General features: G+C 32.0%; 1 protein-coding gene across 1 annotated transcript in view; it reads left to right on the top strand.

Moving 5' to 3' along the window:
• The window catches only part of LOC131841657 (homeobox protein orthopedia-like), a 41,872-nt gene that overhangs the window by 5,646 nt on the left and 11,765 nt on the right, over positions 1 to 24,461 (top strand). Inside the window, exons 3-4 of the mRNA XM_059189981.1 lie at positions 1,130 to 1,241; positions 3,123 to 3,240. Coding sequence (XP_059045964.1) covers positions 1,130 to 1,241; positions 3,123 to 3,240 — 230 coding nt within the window. The remainder of the gene's footprint in view (positions 1 to 1,129; positions 1,242 to 3,122; positions 3,241 to 24,461) is intronic.

Here is a 24,461-nt window from a genome sequence, read left to right as displayed (position 1 = left end):
GTAATAATTTGTAAAGATAAATATGAAAGAGGCAGCTCAATACTATTTTATATCTATTGTTACTAAAAATACAAAATATATTCTTAGGAACGATGGTTTTTATCTCCTCAGGATAGAGTGTAAACTTTACAAGGAGATATATCATTTATGCATGTGTGAGCTACAACCAGATAGGATGTGTAGTGCCGTTTTCTCTTCAGCTTGGAAACGTATTGTCGATTTGTGTACCGAGGTAGATTCATGCGTCGATGCGTCATTTGCACCTTTCCATGCTATTGTATCGTGTAATCTCCCTGAGACAGCTTACGAAACAAGCTGTTTGGTTATCTCTATCGTACATATTTCAGCCCCAAGGGTCATGTTTGTAGATTGCGAAAAGGCAGTGAAATTACAGGCATAGAGGCATGACATCTATAATAGAATGGCAACGTATGAGGGTTATCACGAGCGTGACATGACAACGTGATGTAGGAACGTGTTGCTGTTATTTAGACTATGGTTGGTACTAAAATCAGGTGGGCCGTTAGATTGTATTCCTTTCCAATAATCAGCAAGTCTTAGCCTTAGTCTATGGGAGGCACTTACTGGTTGTTTAAAATTTGCTTGGGTTCATTTCGCGAGGCCCCTGTAAGAGCGAGGCCCCGGGCGATTGCCCTGTTTGCCACTCCCTATGGCCGAGACTGCCAATAATGTATATAAATAAATGCGATTTACTGTATTGTAGCAAGCTTAAAATAATTTAGCGAATACAATAAGAAAAATGTTAATAAATAATATAATTGTAAATTGGTGTTATTCCAAATTAGTGATAACAACTTTATAAGCATGTAGATCGCAGTCTATTGCTGGTAATAATAAAAAAAACCATTTGATATCCTTATTAAATGTGCCAACTTCTAAAGTTACTTGCCAAACTTGCCTTCATTTTTGTTTAGTCTGGTGAAAAAACTGGGCTTCTTTTTTGTCAATGGTAAACTAAATATATTTAGAGCAGAACTTGGGAACTTCAATGGCACAAGCGGTCGCTTTGTTCAGGTCTATTTTCATGCATGACCCTAGATACAAAAAACAATTTTTTTTGCATATATATATGGTTTTGTTTTGTATGAAGTATAACATTTGTGTACAGGTGGCATCCACCAGCAACACAGTGGCGGGCATATGGCAACAGTGCCAGTCAGCATGTCCTCATCAGCATCAGACAGCGACAAGCCGGCGAAGCAGAAGAGGCACAGAACTAGGTAATGTACCGAGTAAATAATTTTATTATATTAAACATACGAGTCATCTGATGGTAAATGGAAACACCAGGGGTGTCACGTGAGTGTTGCCGACTCTTAAGAAACCTTAATATAATTTTCTTGAAAAACCAAATGTTATAGTCTTTAGTGTAAACCTCGGCAGGAAGTTAATTCCACAATCTAAGGGCATGCGGGAGGAAGCTCTTCTAAAACCGTTCTATCCGAGATAGCTTAACGTCCAGCGTATGGAGATGAATTCCCTGTCGCTGGAGAGTAGTAAAAGGTAGTCGTAGGCATCTTGTCCAACAATTATTATGTTGGAAAACATCCCCAGAATGTCTTGATGTAAATAATTAGATGACAAGTACCCACTTCATTAGGCATAAGCTTTTTCAACTTATTTTTTAGATATATATTTAGATTTTAATAAAAAAAAGTTAAATTTCACGCCGTCGATGTCACGGTAACAGCTAGGTTAAAGGTAAGGCTACCACAAGGAAGGGATTCGATTCCAAATGACAGGCTTGTTGATTCTCGGAAAACAAATTGTTATAGACAACAGAACCGTCGAGCGGCGTGAGTAAATTCGTTCAATTTAAAAAAAATAAACACAGTGTTCCTACATAGTTACTGAACATATCGCTAGATTACTATTAGAGCGGAGAGCATACAAGATGAGTCATTGTACCTAATTGTACATCGGTACTCATAAAGTGTTAATAATTATTAAGTATCCTTGATTCTATTTTTAAACTTGATATTTCTGGAAATCCATCAATTAATTCACATAATAGATAGGTGTATAATATTTGACCATAGATAATTTATCATAGGTAGATGGTGAAGTCGTATGTGCGGGTACTTCAGACTCACCTACTTCAGCCGCCACGCAACTAGCTTTGTTAACTATGTTTCCCTTGCGGGTATTGATTGAATAGAATAGAAAATCATTTATTCAAATAAACTTACATTGAAGTACTTTTGAATAGTCATTAAATTTTTTTAATCTACCGCTCATTCGGAAACTTGTCTCATCACAAGAAGAACGAGCAAGAAACTTGCGTGTTGCTCTTTTAAATAATTTTAGATGTAGATTAGACATGATAAACGGATGTAATATTTATCACTCGATGTTTTGACTAGGTTGTACTAGCCATGGCCACGAGCTGGCTGTTACTCCCAATGGTAACTTGGTTACAATCAAAACGATAAATACGATAAAATAAACTTAGGTACAATCATAAGATTGTCCGACGAAACAGTACTCATGGTATCCGTACACTTATTGACCGATGCAACCAAACATTGTATTTTTTGACGGCCTCTGTGGTCTAGCGGTTTAGCTCACCACTTTACTTCCGATGGTCGCGGATTCGATTGCTCGCACGGTCCAAACATTTTGTAGTCTTGAGTATGATTGTTTGTATTGGTCTGGGTGTTTTCTATATATATTATGTATGTATTTAAAAAAAAAATAAAAGTATTTATATCAGTTGTCTAGTACCCATACACAAGCTCTGCTTACCATGGGACTAGATGGCGCTGTGTTAATTGTACAGGGTTATTTATTTATTTATATACAGGATATTTTAGTCCCCTGGAATAGCAGTGCATGAATGGTACCGGAGGTGTCATGATAACGTGACGTCCATAGTACTATATATGTTTATGGGACTGAACTGAACATTCACCATCAGATAGTCATACCATACCACTTACTTAAAAAAATATGTGAAAACAGTCAATAATCGGTTCCTACATATATGTACCGTAAGTACGTAAATCTTAATAGGCGCCTTCACATTTTGTACTTAAGTAAACACATACTGGTTATGTGAGAACGTGTTTATTTGCTTAATTTTCTATCTCTGTCCAACACAGGTTCACGCCCGCACAACTGAACGAGTTAGAACGATGCTTTTCCAAGACACACTACCCTGATATTTTTATGCGGGAAGAGATCGCCATGAGGATCGGTCTAACCGAAAGTCGAGTTCAGGTAAGTCATATTCGTATTTAAAAATAAGATCTTTCTGATTTGTTACCTTAAGCCTTACCTTTAACTTTACTTTACTTTAACGTTACCTTGAACTTTAAGTTCAATTATCTGATTGCATAAAGATTGAGTGCGTAGGGTTTTCTATGTTGATAGTCGCATGCCTCGTCCTTGTTAATGTGCAATTAAAATTAATTTATCCAAAAGGGCAACACGCAAAGCTTCCTGCTCATTCTTGTAATGAGTTTACGTTCCGAATAAGAGGTAGAAACAAAAAATATGACTATTCAAAAGTGGTTATATTAAGTTTATTTTAATAAAGATTATTTTTATTTATATTTTTTAAAACGTATTTCTAAAAGATATACATTCAGGACAGTGTTACATTGTATTCATAAAACGAAGACAAGAAACTGAATAATCCAATTACATGGTACAAATATTCCATAAGTTCATTGTATCCTTTTATTATAAGTTTTATTGTACAATAAAGTATTACAAACAAACAATGACATTTAGTTAAATCAGTGACAACGCATTGTGGAAATTAAATATTAGAAGTTTGTAATTAGGTACTGTATGAAACAGTATCTATATTTAAATTTTATTTATTTTGAATTTGTTCTATGGCTAGACTATATACTTTTATTTGAGAGAAAACTCCATAGATTTCGGAATAACTATCTAATTTATAATCCAATTATTTATTATGTAGTCATTTTCGTGCCTTTATACACATAAAAGCAAGAAGGTAAAAACAATAGATGAAATATTTGTGACATGAAACAATTCGATTTGGTATATATTTTTAGAAGATTAGATTTAGAATTTTTGGGTAGATTATATAAGATTTTTTATTTAAAAATAACGTTTTTCTTAGATCATCATGTCTTTCTTCTCTTTATTTGGGGTCCATATATATATATATATATATATATATATATATATATATATATATATATATATATATATATATATATATATATCCAATATATTCCATATAATTACAATTTCTTATATGCAGACTATAAATAACGAACATATTAAAACAAATAACTGATTCACTGCCTATTCTTACTTAATATATTATAATAACGTTACTATCATACTCAGTATATCTACATTTTTATCAATTTTGATGAAATTCACATCGTAAATCTATAGAAATACGAAGTTTATTGGAATGCTATCAAGCTACCAGTAATATTTATATTTAACCGAAACGTGTTACTGAACCTAATCAAATAACATTAGAAAGAAAACGTTCCAAAAACCGTTAAATCACATCCGTTGAAAATGTTCCACCACTAAAGCATACTAAAAAACTAAGGTCCGAGTGCATCACCTTGCGGGACGCTCTTCGCATGTTGCATATAAAACTTGCACTGTATTGATACATTTCACAAGACCTTCTACCTGATTCAACCTTCATATTAACAACCTTCGCTTCACGCTTTAAATTCTTTTACGCGTCAGTTATGATCGTTTATGTTTTGAATTGGGTGGTCGACTGAGTCAAACGCTTACAGCAAATTTTACAGTTTTTGACAATATATTCACATTTTATTGTGATTGACCCTCCTCTTATGTTATAAATATCTATATTTAGATTTATATATAATTTAATATGAAATTTAGAAACTACATATTCAATTATACATAAAATCACATATGATACTAAATTCAAGACCAGACAAACTGGGAACATTTGTTGGACAAAGAAGAAGGTATAACACTTAATTATGAAATAATAATACCTAAATCTTTTTCTCAGTACAGATGATAACGCTAAGGGAACAAAGTTCTTTTGATGTATTATTACTCCTATATAATGTAGACCAGGCTATACTAGAGTTATTTAATGCAATATTATTCTGCTTAGTATAAATTTTAGTGGAATGGTTATACTTATGTAAGTACATACATTTAAATAAATAAATATTAGTGAGGTTTTAAAGTTTTGTGCTATTCCTAGTAACATCGAAACTGCATTATACAAATTTAGATAATGTTGCTATTGTTGTTGTAACAATGTAAACAGTCATTAAATATGTATTATAGGTATATTAAGAGTAAACAAATTAATTTAAAGGTCGTTAAAAAGCACACCTGTGATTTATAGATCCAATTTTCATAGTTGTAAAACGACAAAAGATTAACTAACACGTGTGATCGTGAACCATCTAATTCTATCGACTAACTGCTTTTCTAATCTGCTAACAGTTACTTTGTACAAGCACTTAGTTTCAAGTTAAACTATACTTTACATTAGACATTAGGTTAATTTGTGTCGTGTGTTGACCAATATTTGTATTTCGTTAACACTCGTGACATACAGACAGTTTGGTTGATGAACTTGCTTGCATATTAGTGGTGATTTTAATGGTATTTAGAATCTGATTAGTATACAGTAACATTTTTAATTTAATAAAAGAAACCTGAAATATTGTATATATATATAAATTTTCTACAATATATTGGTTAGAATACCTATGTAAAAGATATATTCGTAAAGGATATGAGCCGAAAGTATATCATATAATATAAATTATTTTAATTTTATATGATTTAGTTTAGATTCATATGCAATTAAAATTAATTATTATATGCGCAAATAATTTCAATAATATTAAAAAATAATTATGACCTGTAATTGAAACGACAAGTCAAAATTGAGCTTATTGCATATATCTGAATTTATTTTAGACGCATAATTTAAAAAATAGCAGTAGGTATATCGTCGGACTTTAACTATAACTTGAACAAGAATGAGAGTAAGTGTATAGAATGAAACACGTTTACATGACGATTGATTTATTTATCTTAATAGAAGTTATATAATAATCTAATATGTAAAATTCTCATGTCGCGGTGTTTGTTACCAAACTCCTACGAAACGGCTTTACCGATTTTTATAAAAATGTTGTTTTATAAAATTCTACTATCTATTTTTCATACCCATAAGTGATAAAGGTTGTCTACCCCAAACATTTATCTTCATTGGACATAATTTTTATTTTTTTATAATGTATGCCACATTAATTAAAAATTACATACAACCCCTACAACAAACTATTACTGCAACCCCTATTTTTTAATAGCGATTTTAATTTATATGGCAAAACTACGTTTGCAGGGTCAGCTAGTAGTTAAACGAATACACTCACTACAGTAAGCGACTAAGTTTATCTCTTTGCTGTATGACGATCACAACATTGTGTCACAAGACGCTAGTTTTAATCCGTGAAATTTGCCAATGTGTTGATAAACTGTTGAATGTGAAATCATAAATAATTTCTCTGTACATAGTACTACTGGATAGTATTGCCGTAATATTGGAAGGTGCTGGAGTTTGATAATCGTGTGCATAGAAAGAATGCGTGAATGATCTCAATCTGACAGATTAGGCATACCGATTGGTTGCCGAATTGTACATGATTTTACCATCTGATGAGGTAAGACCAAGCGCAAACCCATTATTAATAAAAAATGAGAAATTATATTGTGTAGACTTGAAATTAAAACAGTTATTAAGTAATTTTTATTTAATAGGTAGAGTTCACTAAGATTTTATTTGATTTTTGCAACTTCATCTGAATTTATAGAAATCAATTAAGATGTTCTAATTGTAATTGACTCTAAGGTCAACCCTTAGTAGGTTTATCAGAATTATAAAAACTGAGAACTCAGATTTATAAAACTTTATTAATATAGTTAAACGGATTCTAAAACGCATAATTTTATGGTAAATAAAGTTATTTACCTAATATTTTACACGTTGTTTTTACAGTCGGAAGTCGTTAAGTGTATTAATAAAGTGTACTAAATGAGACATTTACAAAAATAATTTTGATAAATTACAATTTAATAAATGACTGAATCATATTCTAGATTATTATCATAAGCTATATTATCATTAGACCAACTAACACGTATTTATTAGTAGAGAAACCACATTGCAATCGGTACAAACATTTTTCTAGAATCATGTGATTTGGACGGAACTGGTTCCTAATCCAACGCTATTAATCCTTGAATCCTAAATTATATTAATGCATGCAATATATAGTCGATAAGACTTAATAATAAAAAGTATAGTAAATGGAAATTAATATCGAACTACCGTAACACTATGAATAATTTTGTAAAGATTTTGATAACATATATTATATAAAAATATTGATATCTATATAAAAATGAATAGTAATAATATTAACCTAAGAGGTTAGTTCACCTACCCTGGTTCCCATTTGTATATCATATTTATTTTTTTAACGTTTCGTAGCTAACGTCACCTTTTTCTATAAATAAATTTCATTAGATTTTTCATTTCATTTCATTTAATATTATTTTAAATTACTTCAATAAGAACGTATACGGTGGATCTTCAATATCTGTTTACCATGGTTGTGGACAAAAAATGTAAAATGTATATTGCTAGAGTTGTTATTGCGTATAATAAATGTAAAAGGTAGCCATTTACAGTTGAACCCGGAACTTTATAAAGCATATATTACATCACAAAATATTCCAAAACCGATGATTTTCTTAAAAACCGAACACCAGAATAAAATCAACAACACTAACCTCGAGTAAAAAAGTATAGGAGTGCGAGGAGCGTCCACAAAAAAAGCACAGAGCACAAAAATAAAAAGAAGATAATAAAAAGTGAGAGAATCTCGCGATGTGGCGCGAAGTGCCAGTGGTGCAGTCAAAAATGAACAAAAGTCTGTTTGTGTGTTTGCCCCCGTGTGGTCAGCAGGAATAGACAATCGGCTACTGTACTGTGGGTTTTAATTAACCGTGTGAAGTTTTATTTATAAGCTCTTGTGTATATGATAATGATGCTATTGATTCAGCTATATCCGGTTGTATCTGGTTATATCAAAGCCGAGAATATTCTGTTTTCATTAAAAGTTTGGTATTTTTGTATCGAATTGTGATTAATAATTCAGTCTCTGTATTGACTACAAGAATAACAGAAGAGAATTGACTCACTTTTAAAACTTTTTATACAACATTTATTAATCTGATCGAACAAACTGAAAGTAAGGCAAACAAAAATCAAAATGAAATATGAAACTTGAGTGAATAATAAATGAAATTTTTGAGCGGAGAAGAAATCGAATTTGTTCTTTTCATTATATTACATGGTTTAAGTTAATCTTTTTTACATATAATTAAACAATCAAGTCGTGATTAGTCGAAAACTGTCTCTTGATTAAATTTCAATAAATATTACATATAAAGTTTGTAAAAATTTTACGCTTAAAATAAAATGATGAAAGTTTGCATGCCAGTTCGGCATATTTTAAACTAGAACGATAAAACTTTGTTCTTTATCTTTTATTAGATTTATTATTTATATTATTAGATTAGATTAGATATTAGAGATTGAGATTCTTAGTTGTACAATTAGGTTATGAAAATAAAGAATAGATGTAAAAAAAAAATATAACAAGAACGATACAACGTCCGATGGTCGCGGGTTCGATTCCTCGCACGGCACAAACATTTGTATTCATGAGTATGATTGTTTGTATCGGTTTATCTTTATAATATGTATGTATTTATTATTTATATTGTCTAGACCCATAACACAAGCTTTAGTTAGATTAGATATGTACAGATTATTATTATTATTAGATGTTGAATAAATAATTAAGATAATATTATTAGATTATTAAATATTTAATGCTATCCAAGATCACAATTTTACGCGTATGAAATCACCGCTAGTAAATACATAAATCGCAGGCACAACTAATATAATAATAAAAAATAAGTATTTCCAAATAATTGCTATTTTTGTATACCGTATTTAGAAGCACGGCTGCTCTGGTCGCGTATTGGCAAACACCGCAGTCATATTCATATTATTTGCTCGTCCTCGGAACCGACTCCGCATTAACTAAATATGCAGCCGGCTACACCAGCCACTGAACAAATATAACAAACACGAACCAGTACCTACTGTTTACTTCCAAATGTTACTGAAGGTTGTTGAGATATTGTACTATATATACATATACGTTGGCTGAGTACCTGTGCCCGTGGTTTTGTCCGCGTAAAATTTAGTATTTTTACTGTAAAGTTTCATGAAAATTCGTTCAGTAGTTTTTGCGTGAATGAGTAATAAACATTCATCCATCAATCTGTCAATCCATATTCACAAACTTTCGCGTTTATAATATTAGTAAGATGTTTTATTCTGATGTACAACCTGTATCGACAGCCGCGGTGGTCTAGCGATTAAACTCACTGCTTTACTTCCGATGGTCGAGGGTTCAATTCCTCGCACGGTGCAAACATTTTTATGAATACAAAAATTACTTACTACTAATTACTTGACTAGAATTAGGAAGGTTTCTAGGCGATTGCCTGGAGGTAGATCTGACATTACATATATTGACGACTTCGATGGTCTAGCGGTCTAGCACACCGCTTTACGTCCGATAGTCGCGGGTTCGATTCCTCTCACGGCACAAACATCTGTATTAATGAGTATGATTGTTTGTATCGGTCTGGGTGTTTTCTATGTAAGTATATTATGTATGTATTTACAAAAAAAATCTAAGTATTCATACCAGTTGTCTAGGTACCCATAAAACAGGTTCTGCTAACTGTGGGTCTAGATGGCGCTGTGTTAATTGACGAGGGTTATTTATTTATTTATTATTATATTATTGTAAAGTTTTATTAAAATCCGTTTAGTAGTTTTTGCGTAAAAGAATAACAAACATTCACAGTTTATAATATTAGTAAGATATATTTGTACGTAGGCATTTGAATGTTAATTCGTTGAAATTTTAATAAGGTATGGTGAAAAATTTAAAAGTACATTAACTTCCGCGGCCGTCGTAAAATAAGAATAAATAAAAAATGTCACCACGCCACCCTCCCGCCATATTATCATTCACATTTCGCTTACAAAATCCTTTCATTATTAAAAAGATGCGCGCTCATAGTGTTGTGCTGAGTTTATTTATATCTATATCGATAAATAATAGACTGCATAATATATTTTATTTATTTCTTATTTTCCTTATTTTTCTTTACATTAGAAAGCAAATTGGCGTTCTTCGGCTGTTTCTTATATATATCTGCTTAAAACTGTAAGTTTTACTGAACTGAACTGAACAAATTTCGGTTTCCATCTCAATCTCTTGGGTTTGGTATCTTGAAATAAGTCTCTATTGTCAAAGACTATACTTCTATGCGTGTGTACATACATAGTATTTTGAGTATTGTTTTTATTGATTTTATGTTCATAATTTGAATAAAATATTAGGATTCTGCACTCCTTCTCTTTCTAAATCTATATGTGTGCGAAATTTCATACACCTCCGTTCGCACATTTTTTGTAAAAAGGTGCATGAAGTTCTTGTTTCACGTATTAATATAATGATTATATATAATAATAATAATCTCAGGACAATTCAAACAGCGCCATCTAGACCCAAGTTAAGCTATCTAAAGCTTGTGTTACAGGTACTAGATAACTGATACAAATACACAGATAATTTTGTAAATACATACATATTATACATAGAAAACACCCAGACCGATACAAACAATCATACTCATGAATACAAATGTTTGTGCCGTGCGAGGAATCGAACCCGCGACCATCGGACGTAAAGCGGTGTGCTAGACCGCTAGACCATCGAAGTCGTCAGTCTATGTAATGTCAGCTCTACCTCCATGCAATCGCCTAGAAACCTTCCTAATTCTAGTCAAGTACTTGCTAACTTAATAATCATGATATCATCTTCCACTGATTCACTTCCAAATAGGTGAGAATGAGGTGGGAATGAGGAATTCTCACCTATTTGGAAGTACACGCAGATGGTTTTTTATAAAATTTACCCAGATAAAACTGTATATCTAAATATATATAACTCAAAGGTGATCTATCAACGCACAGCACAAACCACTGGACGGATCGGACTGAAATTTGGCATGCAGGTAGATGTTATGATGTAGGCATCCGCTAAGAAAGGATTTTGATTAATTCTACCCCCAGGGGGATAAAATAGGAGATGAAAGTTTGTATCAAACTTTGTCAATTTTAAACCGATCGGGCTGAGACTTTGCATGCATACATCTACTATAACGTAGGCAACCCCTAAGAAAGGATTTTGATAAATTCCACCCCTAAGGGGATAAAATAACGTGAGCGAAGCCGCGGGCAAAAGCTAGTATTATATATATTTTGTATCTGATAGTTTTAAACTCAACAATATCTATTCCTGTACAAACAATTTATGCATGGTAGAGTTGCATTTACGTTTTTAATAAAACCAATGTGCCCAAACTAGCTCATTAGCTATTCCTGATGAGCAGACAGATAAAATGCTCCTCTCGTTCGTATACACGGGAAATCTTTTTCTATCATTAATTATTCGGGGCAATGACAATCGTTATCACTTTTTATAGTGCGAATGATTCTTCTGTAATTGTTTAATGGAGCTATTTTGAATTGTGTCAGTTGATTTGTTTTATAATATTCTTGTATTTTATGATACTATTTTTCGATGTTTGACAAGTTTTTATTTATTTATTGTACACACATATAGGAAGAAAAAGTGATACAATAAATATAATGTACAAGGCGAGCTTATATCTAATAAGAGATTTCTTCCAGCAAACCTACATACATTATTTTTTTACAAACTAAGTAGAGTAAGCTCAGAGTCATTTTAGTTATGTTTTGTTAGTTTATTTTATACCACGACTGTGGCAAACAAGCATGCGTCCCATCTGTTGGTAAACGGTTACCGTAGCCTATGTACGTTTGAAACACCAGGGGTGTCACGTGCGCGTTGCCGACTCAAGAAACTTTAATATACCTTTGAAAAACCCCATGCTGTACTCTCTCGAGAAAACCTCGGCAGATAGTTGACTTCACGTTTTAAGTGGAAGCTGGTAGAAACTTCATTGAAACTGCACTGTAGAGACCACTTAGGTTTCAGCATTTGGGGATGTCGATGGAGTATCAGTTTATGTTGTTGTAATCAAAAATATTATTATAACTGTTAAAATTTCATTTAAATGATTTTACTAGTTAATGTTAATTAAAAAAGGACTCCATGTGGAAAATGTTAAGGCTGTTTGTATACTTTACTTTGTAGATGTAGTTTTTACCGATTTTAATGTAATTTTACATGTACACTAGCTTTTGCTCGCAGTTTCGCACGCGTTAATTTATCCCTTTAGGGGTGGTATTTATCAAAATCCTTTCTTAGCAGATGCCTACGTCATAACATCTTCCTGCATGCCAAATTTCAGCCCGATCCGTCCAGTGGTTTGGGTTGGCGTTGATATATCACTATGTCAGTCACCTTTGAGTTAGTTGGTAGGTTTGAGAATATGTTGTTATCTATTTTTTATACCCCTACGGGATAAGGGTGGCCCACCTTAATTTATTATATTTTGTTCATTTCTTTATGAATTAGCATTATAAATACATACAACCCAGAAATTACAACCTTTTACTATTAACCCTTATTTTTAATAGCAATTTTAATTTATACGGCAAAACAACGTTTGTCAGGTCAGCTAGTGATTATATAAATATAAATACAAATATCTTATACGTAAAATTCTCGTGTGGTAACAATGTTAGTTACCATACTCCTCCGAAACGGCTTTACTTATAAAATTTATAAGCATATTCAGTAGGTCTGAGAATCTGCTACTATCTATTTTTCATACATCTAAGCGATAAGGGTTGTCCACCTCTAATGCTTTTTTTGTATTTTTTCACAATAAATTTTTTTATAATGTGTCATTAAAAATATGTATTTTTTAATGACACATTATAAAAAAATAAATTGCCAAAGTTTTCACCTTTGTCAACAAGCTAAAGTTTTTACCTTTCTACCATCAACTCCTATTTTTAATAGCGATATTAATCTATATTGCAATATAACATTTGTCGGGTCAGCCAGTAGTTACATATATATAGATCTGTAGTTATGTTGAATCTGTAACTTTTTTATAGTACACGAAAACTAAGTTTCAGCAACTGAGTGAGACTAATATATCACGAAAGTTTGCAGATATTTCCATCGGAACATAATTATGGTGTGGACACCCCCCGACATTAGAGAGCATTAGCATGCCGCCCCGAGCGCGCTGTATTAAGATTTATTAACCCAATAACTCAGCTTCTAAGTCCCGAGACGCCGGTCAATGGGACGTGTTATATTTCGTTATTTGTTTTAGTATAGTAACGTTTATTGCTATATATGAATATCTATATATAGCAATAAGCCTTACCACCACCTCGCTGGACTAGCGGTTTAGCATACCGTTTTACATGCGATGGTCGTGCGTTCGATTGCTCGTACAAAAGTTTTTATTCATGAGTATAGTTTTTATCGGTCTGAGTGCTTTCTATGTATATTATGTGTGTTTTAAAAAAATAAAGTATACTGTCCCTTTTTTTTTATATCGTGTGGAAACATATCGAAAAATCATTTGCCCGAGAGGGTGTGTGGGATATTTACCCACTAAAAACCACATGATAATGAAAATATATATTTTTTTCATGTAAATAATAAATGAACCTTGAACAATTAACACAGCACCATCTAGTCCCACAGTAAACAGAACTTGAGCTAAACAACTGATACAAATACTTATATATTTTTTGTAATTATATACGTAATATATGTACATAGAAAACACCCAGCTTAATACAAACAATCACACTCATGAATACAAAGTTTGCACCGAGCGAGGAACCGAACCCGCTACCATCGGAAGTAATGCGGTAAACCCCTAGACCGAGATCGTCATATTGTCGAGTTTCCTTCTGTCTAAACATGTATTCACATTACCGATTAAGTCGCGATGTAACAGACGTATGAAAAACAGACAAAAGTCCCTAAATGAATACAGAAATAAAAGATACAAAAATAATCATGTAAAATCACGACACCCTTTTATAATTTCAACATTAAAAAAAATAAAGGGATGAGTTAAAATTATCGACACCTGGCCGACCGTGGACTGCGCCCAAATATCGATCGACAGGTGTCTGCATTATCGATAACATTACACCACCGTTGTTAATCACTAGCGCATATGTTAGGGGTGAGTTAAATTAAATTAAAATTATATGAACATGATTATCGTGCCTAATGTTAAAATACTAACTGTTAACGGCGTATTTGTCTGGCTTGTTGTAATATATAAATGATTCTTTATTCAAATAAACTTAATATAAGCACATTTGGATAGTGTTATTTCTGTTAACTATTAACCGCGTCTTTTTTGAGATTTAATATAATAGAGGCAGAAACTTCATCATCATCATCATTGCCTTGCCTTTATCCCATTATTTGGGGTCGGCGCAGTATGTCATTCTCTTCCACTGCTCTCTATCAGTCGTCATATCTAAACTAGACATAATAGAGGCAGAAACTTAATATAAGCAAATTTCAATAGTCACATTTTTTTAATTCTACCTATCAGTCGGAACTAATCACAAGAAGGACGAAAAAGAAACTTGGATGTTGCTCTTTTAAATAAATATTCTTATATATTATATTATCAAGATTTTGTGTGAATACAAACATAAAATAGGAAAATATTGACGTAAGTAAATAGTTACTTGAATAACATAAAGTAATGATAAAGAATTTATTACCAAAGATTTTTCTTAACTGCAAGTTATCTGCGAATCCATCTCTTACAATATGTATATCTACTGTTTATTCATAGTTTATTTATTGAAATAAAATTTAGACTATGTCAATCCTCGTGATACAATCTATTTTAGCGCCAAACTTCATTAATAAATGTTCAGCCAATTTTCCAGTTTATCCTGATAATTATAATATCAGTAGATTCAAATTTATGTCATTTTAGGTAGATACGTTGTTTTTATTTGATTAGTGATTTATTATGAAATAAAAATATATTTGTAAAATCACAATTAATTATTTAATGAAGATAGAAATTAGATATAAATGGACAAACAGACAACTAGAGATTCTATAAAAGTTACGGTTTTTAATCTAAATACTTATAAAATTCACATTCGATTCAAAACAACAACAATAATAAATTGTAGCTAAAAACCATAACGAACACGTAAGTTGTTAAACAAAAAAAACACATCATAATCGGTCATTTCATCTAGGAGCTACAATGACAGACAGACATACATACGTCAAACTCTTTTATTTTTATTTGCTACCGGTTTACGCTGGCGGGCACCAATGGAGGATGAAGATGTGCATGTGGTCAGGTCAGTTAGCCCATCTTGGCCAATGGCAATTTAACGCGATGGTTTCCAGGAGGAACCATGTGGAGGTCAACCTGACATGTTACATTTCTAGCTATGAGATTATTAGTCCACACTACTAACAATTCCCTTTATACCCTGCGATGTTGAAAGAAAAGATACAAGTAGAACTTTTATTCTACGAAATTATATATTTCCCTTCCCTTTTTTCAAATTAAGTTACCTAGCGCAGACTAAAAACATTCACGTAACATTTTACAAGCTAAGACACCCCAATAAACACTTTTCACAATATAAGATAATATTGCCATGCCGAAAAAATATACCCTCAATCGGCCATTCCCCATATAACGGGGATTTAGGCGTGATTTAGCATTATTTGCAGCCATTTGCAATAAAATCGTATTGAGGATCAGTGGCGAGTTAATTTTGCTGGCAACACTGGGGTAAGGTTATTAAGTAGGGTCAGCGGAGCTTGGATTCGATTCCCAGGTGATTGCTTAGGTGATTTCTTGAGTTTATTCTTTTGAAGATACATCAATATTTTGGTAATAATTATAAGTATATTGGTAGGTAGGTATTAAACTTACGGTTAATCTGATAGTAAGTGCACTGTGCGTTGTCTATTGACAGAAGTTTTCGAAGTATTTTATATATTGACAAAGTGACTGTTTTATTGTTTCGATAAAAATATACGATATAAAGTATAGTGAATTTTTTTCATCTCAATAGATTTTTGTTACCACACAAGATAAACTCCATTATGCTTATAAACAGACATTAAGATTTATGTATATGATACATAATCTTACATAGCGCTATCTAGGGTCAATATAAGCATAGCTTGTACTATGGATAAATTATAAAAGTTACTATACATATACATTTTTTTAAATAACAAGTGTTTATAGTCTAAATACCACCCTGATCATTTGGATGAGTAGTGATCCTCCATCATGCGTCTTTCTAGAAACATTTTGCAGCTACCAGCACTGGTATTTCTGAACCAATTTTGTTTAGTATAGCGTTTGACATTTTATTATTTGCACCAGTATTTTTTATTACCCACTCAGTACCACATATCCCACTCTTTTAGGTTGACTGGAAGTGATCTGTTCTAGGGATAAGTCCACCTTTGCTCACATTGTCTCTAAATTATAATATCTTTATATCATCTGTGCAATAAAGAATATAAACCAATACGATATTGAAACCTTAAAAAAAAGAACCTATATCTTCTTAAAAGGCCAGCAGCGCACTTGCAATTCCCCTGTTGCTGCGGGTGCTTATGGGCGGCGGTAATCACTTACCATAAGATGAGCCGCAAACTCGTTTGTCCTATGCTGTAAAAAAAGTTTTTATAGCAGTCAATCAAAATCATATGAACAAAGTCGGCAGTCGTACTTGTAATTGTTGAATAAAGAATTTGTCTATATATTTCATAACTAGCTGTGCCCACATTTTTACCCGCGTGAAATATATAGCCTATATTTTTTACATCGCACTGAATAAAATATTTTTCTTTCTTTCTTTCTATATGTTTTTCTGATGTATACGCTGTATTACTGTAAAGGGTCATCAAAATCCGTTCAGTAGTACTCACAAACTTTCGCGTTTATAACATTAATGACATATTAGTGAGATTAAATGTTAATCTATCGCTCACTGGATTATAATATAAAAACAAACAAACGCCTTAACCAAATCTAATTGAGTGTAGTAATCCCTATTCATAATAAAGCAGCTGGTTGCTCCCCCATTTCGCAGCGTGATGATACAGATTTAAAAGTCAATATTGGGTAGGTAGGGTGGAATAATTAGGCGGGTGCAGGACGCCCTATAGTGCGGTCCGTTGTAGACATTTAATGTAAACACAAACATACCGGCATTACTGAACGGCCTCGGTGGTTTAGCGGTTCAGCACACCGCCGTACTTACTATGGTCGCGGGTTCCATTCCTCACACGGCATAAATGTTTGTCTACATGAGTGTAATTGTTTATATCTGTCTGGGTGTATTCTACGTATATGCATGTATTTACGAAAAAAATGTATTTGTATCAGTTGTCTAGTACCTACACATGACACAGCTTTGTCCTTCGATTAGTATTATGCTCTACCGCTCCTATATTTTGGCCACTTTTAAGATGTACTTGCTTGTCTTTAAGATTACTTATCTATAGTCTTACCACAGATAACATAATTAGTCTTACTGAATGTTAACCTAACTATGGCCGAATTTCGACTAATGGGTGACCACTAGTCCCAAATAAAGGGCTCATAGTTTTTAAAATACTGCGCTGACTAAAAAGGAATGCAAAATATCCATTAACTAAGGTACAGATACCGCGGGTGCCCCAAGCATGCGACAGATACACGAAAACAGAATTAAGTACCTCATGGGAATACACAAAACTTGCTGCGCCGTTCTGATGTCCTGGTACTTTCACATCTGTCTCTATATTGTTTACTGGAGATTGTAAAAAAAAATAGAAGAAAGAAAGAGAGATATAAATATTTTATTACGATATATTAATTGTTGTAATATATACTGTTTATATTAATTGTTATTATTTTATTTTTATATGATAAAGAGGAAATATTTGTATGTTACAAACATAGCAATAAACTTAAAAAGTACTAGACCGATATATTTTTTTTTTAAACAACGCCTAAAGAATATTTGAATTTTATTTTAAAGATTGTAGCAACCAATAAGAATGCTATATTATTAATAAGTAACATAGGCTATATATATTATTGGAATACATAAGGAATCTACCATTACATTGTACCTTTTTGTATGAAATTTATCTATAAATTATATACGTGATACTGTAAACTATTCTATCTTTATGTAGATCTAGTAAATAGTAGTTTTCTTTCTTTTATCTTTTTTAGTCGCTAAGCAGCCTACTTTGTAACGTATGTTGCGGTTTGAAAGAATATATGTATGAAGAGAATACAAATGTTTGTATTATCCGCAAATCGAATCCACGACCATGAACTAAAGCTATAAAAACCACTACACCATTGTGGTTATCCTAAAATGTTTCTAGAACATTCCCTATTCCTTACGACAAGTACCAAACTGACGGAACAAATGAAACTCGACGCTAATCCGAGCTTTCAACTTAACTGCAAATTGAATGAACTTCCTCCCAGCATTTCATTACCTCCAGAACTTCCATTTATATTAATGTTTAAACCCCTTCTTGGGAGCTGTCTGGTGTCAAAGCCACGTCTAATCATTTTACGAAGTTGTAATATCGCCTTTGTCGTTTTCCATTTTATTTCCCAACAATGCCTCATGATTTTTCATTGAGGAATAGTGAAGTGACACGGTGTCATTGAATATGAATATTTAAATTAAATTATTCATGAATTTTAAAATTCATTTAATATTTAATTACATGAAAACAATTTAAACGCCTTTTTAAATTAGCAGTGGAGTTGAACTACAGACATTTAATAGATTATTTACTTATTTATTAGCAGATAAAAGAAGATTAATGAGAGAAGCAAGAATTTGATTAGGAGCGTGTAGTTTGGTACAAAACTGTGTGTTATAACACTATGTATGCCTAAAAGCTAAATTTTACATATAGATTTTACATGCAATATACGCTAGATAAGGCTAGACCTGAGATAGATATGTTTTTAAAGCAAAATAAGATCTTATGTCGATTAGGTTATGTACTGTTATGTAATTATTATTAGAAATTTCATGAAAAGTAAAGGCGTAAAACCTTTTTTACTATTTTATTTCAATAAATTTCAAATGAATAATTCTGTGCGTTCCCAACCATTGGCTTTTGTTTTCGTGTATCGTTTCGTTATACATTATTTTGCAGTACAATTTGTATTCAGCTTAATATTAAATAGTTTGTTTGTTTGTTTGTAACACTTTATTGCACAATAAATACATTTAAATTAACTAAAGATACAACGATTTTAAAAATATATATATATAAGATGTATGATGGCGGACTTATCCCAAATAGTACTAGTTGTCGCTCAGTATTCGAAATGAGACCACAAGTAATATATACATATAACACTTAGTAAGACTAATAATATTAAAGACAAACAATATTAATCTATTCTTAATTTAACCACAGACTTTAACAATAAAAAAAGAGTATCTATATATGTGTCTGTGTCAAATAGTAGTGTAGTGTGTGTAATGTTTTTTTTTATAGATTTAATGTACATACATATACATACATACATATTTACATATATATTAGCATTCTGCACTGCTTCTCTATATAAACTATAAGTGTGCAAAATTTCATACTCCTCCATCCGCGCATATTTCACAAAAAGGGGTTCAAAGTTTTTGCTTCACTTATTAATATGTAGATTACGAGATAATTCTAATAACCTGGTGTTTAAATGGTATTACTAGTAATCGAATCCACGGACCTCAATGAGATACACTCATTTAAGTGTGTACGAGTATATGTGCAGTCTACATACATCCTCGTGATTCAATCTATACCTATTCATCTCAAATTTCACTAAGATTTGTTCAGCCATGTAGTCGTGAAAAGGTAAGAAATATACTGACAGATAGATATGATTTTTCATCAGGGATAGTCATTTCACCAAATCCATCAGGCTTTATATAAAAATGTGCCAATAATATGTTTTGCTGTTCAAATATAAAATATATAGATATGTGAAATTCTTTAGTATCAATAAAAATATTATTCTCGCCGCGATATCTGAAACTTTCATGAAATTGTAGGTATTCATGTGAATGAAACGGGCGGAAGCGACCGTCCGGAAGAAATGCGTGGGGCGGGGCGACTAGGGAATTAGGGATTATATTTTATTTTTCTATCGATAAATTAGAACAATAATATTTCTTTATTAGATCTCAAAAATAATATTTTACAAAGAAGGGTAGTGTAACGATAAATAGAATAGAATTTTACTGACTCGTCTTGATACAACAATAATGACAAAAAAAAAAATACAACCAACAATATACACACATTACAAAACAGAGTCACTGTGGACTACAGCTCAGCATAATGCTCGAAACAATTTCCAGCGCTGATTTTCAGTTTCAAAATAAAGAACATTAAATCTTGAAGTGAATTTATCACAAATTCATATATTTTTGATTGTAGCGTACATGGACTGTGTTCAAACGGAAAAAATCAATATTACCTTTACATATATAAAAAAAAACCTAAAAATAATGTCATTATTTCTGTTCAGTATCTTCCAACACATAATTAATCTATAGATATAGTGAAAATAAAATAAAACATAAGAAACAAATACTAATTGAAGTATGATTGACAAATGTCAAAGCCTAAATTGCTATTCATATTTATTCTATGAGAAACGCAAATAGGCGTTAATATCACTTGAGCTTAGAAAATAGCTATCTTTTTACATTAATAATTATATTATTTATTTATTTATTTTATTATTATTAATAATTACATTAATTTCAGATACGTGAATGAGTATAATAGTCACTACACTACAGTTATATTTTAATGTTAACAAAATAAATGATAATAAAATAAGTGTTGTTTAAGAAAATGCATTTGACTAAGCAGTGATGATAATTATCAACATAAATAATGACTATTAGAATTGTTTTATTACTTTTTTTAAATTGAAAATGATTATCAGTTATATATATGTTTATATATATTTGCACCTAATCTTAAAGTATATGTTCTATCCATTGTAACGAAACTGAATTCACAATGTAGCATATCAAATGGCGTTGATTTTACAAACAATATTCAAAATTAACTTTAAAGCAAAAATTGGGTGCGTAGCAGTTTCTATATTGATTGTCGCATGCCTAGTACTTATTAATGTTTATTTACTTAGAACATAATTAATTTAAAAGAGCAACACGCAAGTTTCTTTCTTTTACTTCTTGTGATGAGTCTGCGTTCCAAATGAGTGGTAAAAGAAACAAAAGTATGACAATTCCAAATTGAAGTGAATGAAGTTTAAATCTATTTCTTTATTTGAGTTTATTTCTATTCTGTCGATATCGATAAGTTTTAATGCAGACATTGTACATGACTAGTCATGACGGAGCGTTTACGCTTGCGCGCGTGTGTATCGAGCGGGCCCCACTGCGCCCTATGTATCGCTCGGCGTGTCTATGTGCTTTAGTCTATGTTATATACCTCACTAAACACAATGGTATCTACTTTTGTATTTTGGGCTGTTATATTTTTTAATAAAAATTATGTTACATTTTAAAGTACAGACTGGTGGACGCCCTGTTATTTCTATTTATACCTAGACTTTTAGAAACAATAACGTATCTTTCAGATTTGAAATATACAAGTTAATATTATAAACGTATATATAGAAATAATATATAGAAAGTTTGTGAGCATGTATGGATGTTTGTTACTCTTTCACGGAAAAACCACTGAACGAATTTTGACGATACTTTACAGTAATATAGTTCATACATCAGAATAACATAGAGGCTATAAATTTAACACGGGTGAAACCGCAGGCACAGCTAGCACGTAATATAAATTAAAAATTGACAATTGCCCATCAGTAAAGAATAGTAAAGTTTAAATTCTTCTAGGGTAACAATGCGCGGGGTTAATTAAATAATCAACTAATGGTTACTAAATATTATAAAGCCAAAAGAGTGTATGTTTATTTGTTACCTTTACACAACCAATCGACTGAACGAATATAAATGAAATTTCACATGAAGATAGATTGTATTACGAAGACGAACATGGGCTGTCTTTAATACAAAAACATATTATTCACGCAGTTTATTATACTTTTTTATTGTTGGAATCATAATAATAATAAATAAATTTTATTTCATCTCAAAAAAAAATCACAAATATAATTTGTGGGAAATCTGGAGCCTAAACTAAGCCATAGGCTGTACCTTAGACACCAGGTCTCCCCTTCATATAAATTAGTTATACATCTAGTTTTAAGTTTAATCATGTAATAAACATAGCAATATTTATGTCAGGTACATCCCGCTTTTCCTTATAAGAAAGTTACTTAGGTTCGAGGGTACATATTTTTTACTCTTTTACGTAATAGTAGGTCAGGCAAGAATAAAATTAGGGTCACAATTTATTAGAGAGAGAATTGTACAAACCTATTTCTCGTAAACTACCCATAATAATCACAAACTTACTTTTCTATACATGAGATTACGAACGTCAATATTTACCCCCACAAGGAACGACGCGTGATACAACTAGCATGTTATAAGTTATTATGATTATGTTTATATTGCGTATGTGTAGTCCAATTAGTCCAAGAGTGTGTAATTTGTAAATAAACTAGTTATATTAAATTTAAAACATATGTTCATTTTAATACCTCTAAGAACACGTGTACAAAATATCAAGATGATCAGTTCAGTAGTTTTTGCGTTAAAGCGTAACAAACATCCCTACTTTCACAATTATACCTAATATTAGTAAGTATTAAGATTGAGATAAAATTACATTTCATGAAATTTTAACTCTCACAAAACGTATAAGGAAAACGTAAAAATCTCGTCGCCCCATCTGCAATCCCATTCCGCGCCAGTCTATCGCTGTTCTCAACTGAAATTGATATTTACAGCCTCTTAAACGCGCACATCGACTTTGAATGGTCGCGCCAAAGTTGGTATCCGACTGGAGATTTTGTGAAGTGGCGTTTGGTATTAATAGAAAACGTTTTTTCAGTTATCTTCCAGACGCTGAAAAAATTAAGATACAATACATTTTTTTTATCTCAACAACATTGCAGGTTGCCACTATCCACTGTTGATTAAAATTCAAATTCAAATTCAAAAATCTTTTATTCATGTAGAACATTTTAGCCGCTTATGAACGTAATTTTTTTTATATTATATTTTACCATATTGTCCAGTTCGGTATACAGATTCTAATAAGAAGAAACTCAATTGAATTACTATTTTTTTTAAAAAAAACATATTATTTAGAATGTATATTTATGTAACAACTATTGCGATGCACGCTTATCATTCATATAGTCGTTTAGTGAGTAATAGGCTTTGCTCAGTAAATATAATTTAACAGATGTTTTGTAATTATTTAAGGGTAATTCCAGTATATGCTTTGGTATCTTATTGTAATTTTTTATACCCATTGCCATTAAAGATCTATTGGCTTTTTCTAAACAATACTTGGGAACAGCAAGTTCGTCTTTAAAATTAGTATTAATGTTATGATATGATATTATCCAACAGTGGATAAGGCTGCAATGATGATGATGATTAGATATTAAAATTATATGCCAAAAGCCCTATGCTTATCTCAATGATTTCCAAGTCCATAGGCCATTTTCGCACATGAATCGCATATGTTGTACCATGTGTGATCTTTCGCCTTCTGCATCCATCCACTCCCGGGCACCTTCGTCATGTCATCGGTGCGTCTCGCAGGAGGGCACCCGACACTCCATCGACTCGTACGCGGCCTTCTATATAACTTTTCTTCCCCATCTACCATCACTGATATGCCCGGCCCACTGCCACTTCAGCTGACATACTTCGAGAGCTATGGCGTACTTTGGTCCTCCGTCGAATTCTATTCTCTCTGGTTCAGATCGTGTCCCTTAGAGAAACTCCGAGCATAGTTCTCTTCATCGCCGGCTATGCGACTTTTAATTTATGGACTAGGCCTACTGTTTCCGCACCGTAAGTCATTACAGGCATAAGCACTTTTTAAAGACTTTTGTTTTCAAACATTGAGTGATATGTGCCGTGAAGATGTGTCGAAATTTCCCGTACGCAATTTTTTAATCTCAATAATAGTAATAATAATAATCCAGGATAATACACAGCGCCATCTAGTGAGCTAAGCAGAGCTTGCGTTATGGGTACTAGTGCGTGAAACTAATAGTCTGATGTACAGAATAACACATAGGTTACAAAGTTCAAGCGGGTGAAACCGCGGGCACAGGTAGTCATA

This window comes from Achroia grisella, unplaced genomic scaffold (assembly GCF_030625045.1).
Source record: "Achroia grisella isolate CSIRO2021 unplaced genomic scaffold, CSIRO_AGI_Agris_v1 utg1867, whole genome shotgun sequence".
Taxonomy (NCBI): Eukaryota; Metazoa; Arthropoda; class Insecta; order Lepidoptera; family Pyralidae; genus Achroia; species Achroia grisella.
This window is presented reverse-complemented; position numbering and strand designations above follow the sequence as displayed.